This window comes from Myotis brandtii, unplaced genomic scaffold (genome assembly GCF_000412655.1).
Source record: "Myotis brandtii unplaced genomic scaffold, ASM41265v1 scaffold187, whole genome shotgun sequence".
Classification (NCBI taxonomy): Eukaryota; Metazoa; Chordata; class Mammalia; order Chiroptera; family Vespertilionidae; genus Myotis; species Myotis brandtii.
In genome coordinates, this window is record NW_005356944.1 from 4,167,598 (window position 1) to 4,175,545 (window position 7,948).

At 60.2% G+C, this 7,948-nt stretch overlaps 1 protein-coding gene across 1 annotated transcript in view; it reads left to right on the plus strand.

Moving 5' to 3' along the window:
- The window catches only part of LOC102250817 (anoctamin-1), a 77,500-nt gene that overhangs the window by 50,876 nt on the left and 18,676 nt on the right, over positions 1–7,948 (plus strand). The window contains exons 20-23 of the mRNA XM_014538232.1: positions 599–656; positions 2,879–2,979; positions 3,541–3,686; positions 6,230–6,382. Coding sequence (XP_014393718.1) covers positions 599–656; positions 2,879–2,979; positions 3,541–3,686; positions 6,230–6,382 — 458 coding nt within the window. The remainder of the gene's footprint in view (positions 1–598; positions 657–2,878; positions 2,980–3,540; positions 3,687–6,229; positions 6,383–7,948) is intronic.

Below are 7,948 nucleotides of genomic sequence, written 5' to 3' on the forward strand. Positions count from 1 at the left end.
TGTCTGGACCCTCTGGAGCCATCCTGGCCCGTGACCCCCTCCACCAGACTCCCTACCACCCCTCCTGCTGGGGCTGGCAGGTCTGATCCCAAGACCCCTCCCAAAGGCTCCTCCTCAGCAGCCTATCATTTACAAGACCCTTGGGGTCCTCCCACCCTCGGGTCCCAGAGCCCAGCCGAGGGGTCCAGGCCCCCCGAGAGCATACATGACAATGGAGCAGGCCCCCAGCCTCACATCCCACAGGAAGCTGAGAGGCAGCCTCAGGGACCACCACACCCCAGCCTCCAAGGTCCCTGGGGTCCCGGGGCCCTGCCATGGTGGGTGACAGCTTGGCCTTCGTCCCCTCCTGGGCCCCCCGCTGCCGTCCCGCCTCAGCCACTTGGTTTCCTGTTACGTTTCTTACCCCGTGTGGGTTTGGGAATCACAGGAACACTGGACCAACAGAAAAGCCCCCGGTCATTTTTTAGCCAGTGGAACAGGCAGAGAGAGGCCTATATAACACACTCCGGGCTGTGCCTTCGGGGATCTCAGCTCGCCCCTCCCCCACGGGTCCCCCAAGCTGGGTCTCTGCTCTCTAACTGCCTCCCAACTGTTACAGGTTCGTGGGGCGCCCCGGCGACTACGTGTACATCTTCCGATCCTTCCGCATGGAAGAGGTAATGAGCTTGCAAGCCTCCCGGGCCCCATCACATTTCCATTCTGTCCACTCAGCGCCCGGCCGATTCCTTATCGGGGGGCGGTCTCCTTCCTTCCCGTGGGAGCCCCTCTCTCCCGGGTGGTGGCCGGGCTCTGATAGTCTGAGGTGTGTCCATACAGGATCACCCCAAAAGGAGCATCTCTTCGTAGTCGGGGAAACCCAACAAGGACACCGATTTTTTTTTCCTTTTTCTATTAGACCGAGGATCTTCTACTCTTTGGTTAAGATGAGGGGAAAACTAAACTCGGCTACCTTTCATTTTACTTTAACATCGAAATGCCCACTTCTCTTCCCCCCAAACACGATGCTGGTGACCCTGGGCCACCGCGGGTCTGGTCAGGGCGCCCGCTGTCCTCTGCCGCCGAGTCCCAGCCCCAGACCAAGCTGGGGCTTCTGAGCCGGTGGGTTGTTCAGGTCTCGGGGGACCAGGTCAGCATTTCCAACCCCCAGAATAATTCCACTTGACGGAAAATAAGGGGGAGTGTCTTCCTGATGAAGAGCCTGTGGAGGGGAAGGTTGGGGTGGGCATCAGGCACAGGGCAATCTGGCTGCCCAGGGCACAGCCTAGAGGTTCAGCCCCTTGAGTGCCAGCCTCTGAACATCCCGACACAGGCCTCACCCACAGGAAGAGATGTTTGCCAAAAGCCCAGCCAGGGCTTTCCTGGACGTGCCCTTCACATAGACGGCGCCCTGTCAAACTCCTCAATGTCTGGAGAAGTCGGTGACATGCCTTCTTAGAATAGAATACAGCAAAGACGTCATCTTTTTCTTTTTCTTTTTTAGAGAGAGTGGAAAGGAGGGGGAGAGACGGAGAGAGAAAAACATCAATGTGAGAGAGAGGCATTCATTGGTTGCCTCCCACATGTGCCCCGACCAGGGCCGGGGACCAAGCCAGCAACTGAGGTGCATGCCCTCGACCAGACTCAAACCCGGACACTTCAGTCCATGAGCTAATGCTCCATCAACTGAGACAAACCAGCTACAGCCATCATCATTTTTTTTTTTTAATGAAATGACGGCTCTGCAAGAAAAACTTTTGGGTAACAATATAAAGAGATTTGCTAGGGACTCAAAGAGGAGTCATCTGTACTCATGGGGTCTCCTAGTGTGTCCTGAGTTCTCTTTGTTCAGATGAGTTAAGTTCTCACCCATCATACCAGCCTCCAGCCTAAGGCCACACAAGCCCCATAAGGACAGGGGCATTAGGTGGCTGGCTGTCTCACCGTGGGGCTTCCCAGCTGCAGGGACCCCAGGCTGCCGTGCCCGTGCCTGTGGCCATGCAGGGTCTGTGGACAGGCAGCCAGTGTAAGGGACAGGGCACTGGCCTTGGGGGAGGAGGGGAAGCTGAGATCATCCTCAGCGCTGCCCAGCCTGGCCGTGCATTCCCTCCCTGAGCCTGGTTCCAGCCCCAACGGCCTGCAGGCCGGACGCACTAGCTTCCGGGGGGCCGAACAGAATACCACAGATGGGAGACTCAAAACAACAGAAATTGCCCAGCTGGTGTGGCTCAGGGGTTGAACATCGACCTATGAGCCAGGAGGTCACAGTTTGATTCCTGGTCAGGGCACATGCCCCGGTTGTGGGCTGGATCCCCAGTAGGGGGTGTGCAGGAGGCAGCCGATCAATGATTCTCTCTCATCATTGATGTTTATCTCCCTCTCCTTTCCTCTCTGAAATCACTTAAAATATTTAAAAGAAAAACAAACAGAAATGGATCCCCTCGCAGTTCTGGAGGCCAGATGTCCAAAACCAGGGTGTCAGCAGGGCTGCGCTCCTTCCAAAGGCTGGAGGGGGCTCTGCCTGGCCTCTCCCGGCTTCCATGGCCGCGGGCAGTCCTTGGCGCTCCCTTGCATATAAACGCAGCACTCCGACCTCTGCCTCCCTCCGGCTTCACTCGCCTCCTCTGCAGGTCTGTGTTCTCTTCTTGTAAGGACACCCGTCATTGGACAGGAGCCCACTGTGCTCCCGTGTGACCTCATTCTAACTTGGTCACGTCTACAAAGACCCTATTTCTAAATAAGGTCCCCTTCTGAGGTTCTGGGATTAGGACGTGGACCTAGCTTTGTGGAGGACACAATTCAGCCCACCCCACGAGGGCCGAGCTCCCCTCCCTGGGGCCGGTCCTCTCTCCCGTGCCCTCGGGATGGGGAGGGATCTCACGTGCCCTCCCTCCACCTGCAGTGCGCCCCGGGCGGCTGCCTGATGGAGCTCTGCATCCAGCTCAGCATCATCATGCTGGGCAAGCAGCTCATCCAGAACAACCTGTTCGAGATCGGCATCCCGTGAGTACTGCCGGGCCAGGGGGCGGGATGATGCCGGGCCTGGGCCAGGACGGGGTGGGGGGCGTGGGGATGCCAGACAGGGAGGTGGTGAGGACAGAGGGGGGGGACCGGACGGAAGCCACCCCACAGGGAACGAGGAGGAGGCCGGGGACTCTGCTCCCCGACTGGCTGAGGATGCAGAGTACCGACAGGTCCTGTGGAGGCTGTGCCTGCTTACCCAGCATCCTTCAGGAACCGTGGCCCGGTCCCTTCTCAAGGCGCCATGATCTGCCTTCTCTTTCCGCCCTCCCAGGGTCCGCTTAGGCACAGCCAGACCCTCTGCACCTTCAGGGCCTCCCCGCGGTTTTAGGTGGCCCTTGCCCTCCCTGCGCCTCTGCTTCCTTAGACCCCTGCCTCGGGGGAAAAGGGCGAAGAGGCCATGGACAGAGCAGTCCCGGCCAGTGCGGCCGCTCAGGGTGTGACGTGACGGCTCAGGGAATTAGGAGCACGGCTGGCGGTGCAGACTCAGCCCCCAAAGCCCGCCCTCCTGGCAACCTGACCGAGTCCTGGCCTTGCTTTCAGGAAGATGAAGAAGTTCATCCGCTACCTGCGGCTGAAGCGCCAGAGCCCCGCCGACCACGACGAGCACATGAAGAGGAAGCAGCGATACGAGGCGGACTTCACGCTGGAGCCGTTCGGGGGCCTCACCCCAGAGTACATGGAGATGAGTGAGCACGGCGGGCTCGGAGGGAGGCGGGCCCCTGCTCACCAGGGACGGACAGCCCTCGTCACCTGCACTCGGGAGGGTGCCCGGGGGTGGCATGTAACTGTCAGAGGCGGAGCAAGGGACAGATGGAGGAGGTCAGGTGTGGCCACATGGCAACCACCCGGAGCCTCCCTGGCCCCGCCCCCCACCTGCCTCCCCCTACTCTGGCCACACAGGCCTCCCCACTGTCACCCAGACACAAGTGGCCACCTCCCTTGCACTAGCAGGGCCAGGAATGCTCTCCCCCTAATACTGGCACGACTCCCTCTCTCCCTTCCCCAGGGCTCAGCACCGAGTGTCCACCCCAGAGGGTCTTCCTGACCACAGTGTTGAAAGGGGGCGGCCCCTTCCTGCCCAGCGGCTCCCCTCCACCCTCCCCGTACACGGCTCCCATCACCCTCTGACATGGTCAGCTCGCCCCGTCCCCTCCCTTTCCTGGCAGGCCCCCTGCACCTAGAACAGGCCCAGGTGGACAGTGGGCGCTCAGTGCGTGTTCGCTGAATGAACGGATGAGGGAAGGAGGCCTCCGAGGGGAGTGTCCCCTGGCCACCACGGACAGGTTATTTAAGACGTGGGTTCCCTGGCCCATCCCTGGTCTGTGCGGGCTGAGACCCGGGGCTGTGGATTTTAAAACAAACCCCTGGCAAACTGCGCGGTGAGGGGTGCGGGGCAGGGCGACCTGGGGCGGAGCTTCCTGCTTTATGGCGAGGCTGCCCTGCGCGCCTGTTGGCCCAGCTGGTCCGTGTAAGTCCCGCCCGGCTTCCCAGCGGTGCAAGGAGCACCGCGCCATTGACTCAGAAGGAAAAGAATCTGGAGGCTTGGAATAAAAGGAAACAGTGTTGTGTTTGGAGGACGTTCTCTATTTCCTCCTGGAATAACATCCAAGCTGAACCAGAGGCTATTCCACCCAGCATGGGATGTGGGAGGAGGCCTCCCCTGCCTGCCCCACCCCGGGGGCGGTGGAGAGAGGCAGCCTCTGATGGGCTAAGAGAGGAGGTCGTTTCTCAGACGTTCATTTCTATGATGGCTGGAGGTTGAGTCCCACGTTCCCCTGGATTTGATGAAATTCGGTCCTGGGACAGGCTCCTCCTGCCCACCCAGGGAGCGCCCCGCTCCCCGTGCCCCGCGCCGCTCTGGGACGCTGGGATTGACTTATGGACCAGCTGGGTCAACAGGCGTGCAGGGCAGGCTCGCCATAAAGCAGGAAGCTCCGCCCGAGGTCGCCCTGCCCGGCACCGCTTGCCCGGGGGTTTGTTTTAAAATCCACAGTCCCAGGCCTCGCCTGGCTCAGACCAGGGATGGGCCAGGGAACCCGCCTTTTAAATAAGCTGTCGGTGGTGGCCACGGGCAGCCCCCAATGGAGCTCTCTGCAGGAGTCTTCAGACCTTCCCCTCATCCATTCATCCAGGGGGCACTCTGCACCCCATGACTGTCACCCTGCCACACCCGCTGCCTGTCTCCCCCTCGAGGCCAACTCACTGGGCACCCAGAGCACACGGGTGCCCGTACACAGCAAGAAAAGGCCCCGCTGAGAATGTCCCGCCCCCGCCCCCGCCCCATCGAGGATCCAGCTGCCCTCCTGGCCCCATTCCTGGCCCAACAGTGCAAGACGAGTGGGGGAACCCACAGCCTCAGCCTCAGCAGCCCCTGGCCCCACGCTGAGCTTATCCAAGGGCCCCGTCACCCCCAGAGCCTTTAGACCGGACCAGCGTACGGCCCAGAGGCCACATGGAGCCCCCACCGACGGTGCGGACAGTGGCCACACTCAGCTGCCAGGCATCTGACACCGCGACACCCTGTCAGCTCCTTGTTCACTGCCTGGCACCGAGCGCCTTGGCCGGGTCCTGTTGTGCAGCCCCCGAACCAGCAGCCCCACTCGCTTCCGCTCAGCGACCTTTTCCTGTCCCCTCCGGGTCGCCGGCCCTGTGCTGGCTGCAGTGTCCCCAGCGAAGAAACCACAGAGGCGGCCTGTCCGTGATGAGGATGAGGAGGGAGAGGGAGGGGCCTGAGGCAGGGGGACATCATCCTGCACACTGGCCCCTGCCCGGCTCCCCGAGGCCCGATGGAAGGGGACGTTAAAGGCTTTTGGAGATGCTGGCAGGCCCCCCAAGTGCAGGAACCTCTGGCCGATGGGAGCGTAAGGGCCCATGCGAGGCCCTTCTAGCCCAGGCACGATGGCCGAGGCTGGGCCCTGATACTCATGGGGCCTTTTTCCCATTATTGATTTTCTCTTTTTACTTTTCAATGACAGTTTACATTCAAGATAATTTTGTATTCTTTTTCAAGATTAAACATGTGATAAATGAGTACTTATGGACCAGCTGGGCCCGTTGTTCAAGAATCACACTCCCCCCCCCCCCCAAAAAAAAAGGAATCACACTCCCGGGTCACCTTCTTCCTCTGGAGGCAGGGCACCAGCCAGAACCCCAGTGGTCAGCTCCCGGGGCTCCTGGGCGGTGGGCACCCCCTCCCGTGTGGGAGGCTGATGGCTCCCTCTCTCTGCAGTCATCCAGTTTGGCTTCGTCACCCTGTTCGTGGCATCCTTCCCCCTCGCCCCGCTGTTCGCGCTGCTGAATAACATCATCGAGATCCGCCTGGACGCCAAAAAGTTCGTCACCGAGCTGCGCAGGCCGGTGGCCGTCAGGGCCAAAGACATCGGTGAGTGACCCACCGGCGGGTTGTGAGCGAGCACGTGCTGGGTTTGGGGGAGGGAACCCGCTCTGCCCAAGCGAGAGTCAGAGCCAGCAAAGTGGGGCCAGGCAGGGGGTCCCCACAGGCTGCTCACTGCGCCTTGCCTGGATGGAGACTCAGAGCCTCGGGGCGGGGTGATGTGCAACCCAAGGCTCCCCACTCCCCCCACCCGCCGACCTCCTAACTCCTGAGATGTATTGGCCACGGGAGTTAGTCCAGACACGTCTCACCACCCACCGCCCCAGGTCCTCCGGCTGCACTTCCCTTCGATGGTCCTCAACTTCCCCTCCCCACGAGGGACATTGTGTGCACCCCCAGAGCACAGAGCTAGACCAGTGGGGAAGCTCATGGTAGCTGCTTAACAAGGGCCTTCCTACGTAGGGTATCATTTAATCATTTGATGTTCATAAGAAAGAAAGAAAAGGAGGGGAAACGCCCCCTCCCCCTGATGAAGGGCTGGATGGCAGTGTGGCAGGACACCCCAGGGCCTGCCTTCCTTCCTGGGGGATCACTTTATCTTTCACAGCCAAGACATGATATTGCTAAATATGGGGGCTCCACCAGCCCTACCAGGAGCTCCTCTGTCCTCTTGGGCCATCCCATCCCTGTCCTTGGCCGTGCCTTGGCCTCTGCTGGCCGATGGACCCGCCCATGGTAGCCAGACCCACACCCATCCCCACCATCCACCTCCGAGATGGCGTGGACTCCATCACAAATGCGGTCTCTTAGGTTGAACTGTATGAAATCGCCATCTTCATGGCTCCAACATGGTCGCCTATCGGTGATTTTGTCCGGTTCCCATGCAACCCCACATTGGAGCTGTGGGATCCGTGGCGAGACCTGCGGGCCCGGCTTTGAGAGGAGCCTGGACACTTGGGCTTTCCTCAGGGAGGGACATCAGAGCCAGGACTCGAGTGTAGCAGCCATCCCCCTGCGTTCTGACACGTTAGCTTGCCCCCATCACAGACCACCAGCAAGGACTCAGAACAGACGCCCTCCCTACCCAACTTTTCGGTAGGATTCCATGTGGGGTTTTTTTTAAATGTATTTTTATTGAGTTCAGAGAGGAAGGGAGAAGGAAGGAGAGATAGAAACATCAATGATGAGAGAGAATCATTGATCGGCTGCCTCCTGCACACCCCCTACTGGGAATCAAGCCCGCAATCCCAGGCATGTGCCCTGACTAGGAATCGAACAGTGACCTCCTGGTTCATAGGTTGACGCTCAACCAGTGAACCACACCGGCCGGGCTTGTGTGCAATTTTAAACAGCTGTTAAGGCCCTTGAACTGGCTGGCTCTCTGAGTCCCTTCTGGTCTGTGATTCTGCCTCATCCTCGCCTCTCTCCCCCCCCCCCCACCCCCGTCCTCCCATCACATGGGTCGGAGCTCAGCGCACGTGAAGGCCCCAGAGTCAATGTTTCGGTCCCTGTGGACCAGGAGGCCACGTCCTCGAGTTAGAGCAGCTGGGTTTCCATCTCACACGTTAAATGTAAGAAGCCGGTCTTTGCTCATGGGCCACCCAAACCCAGGCG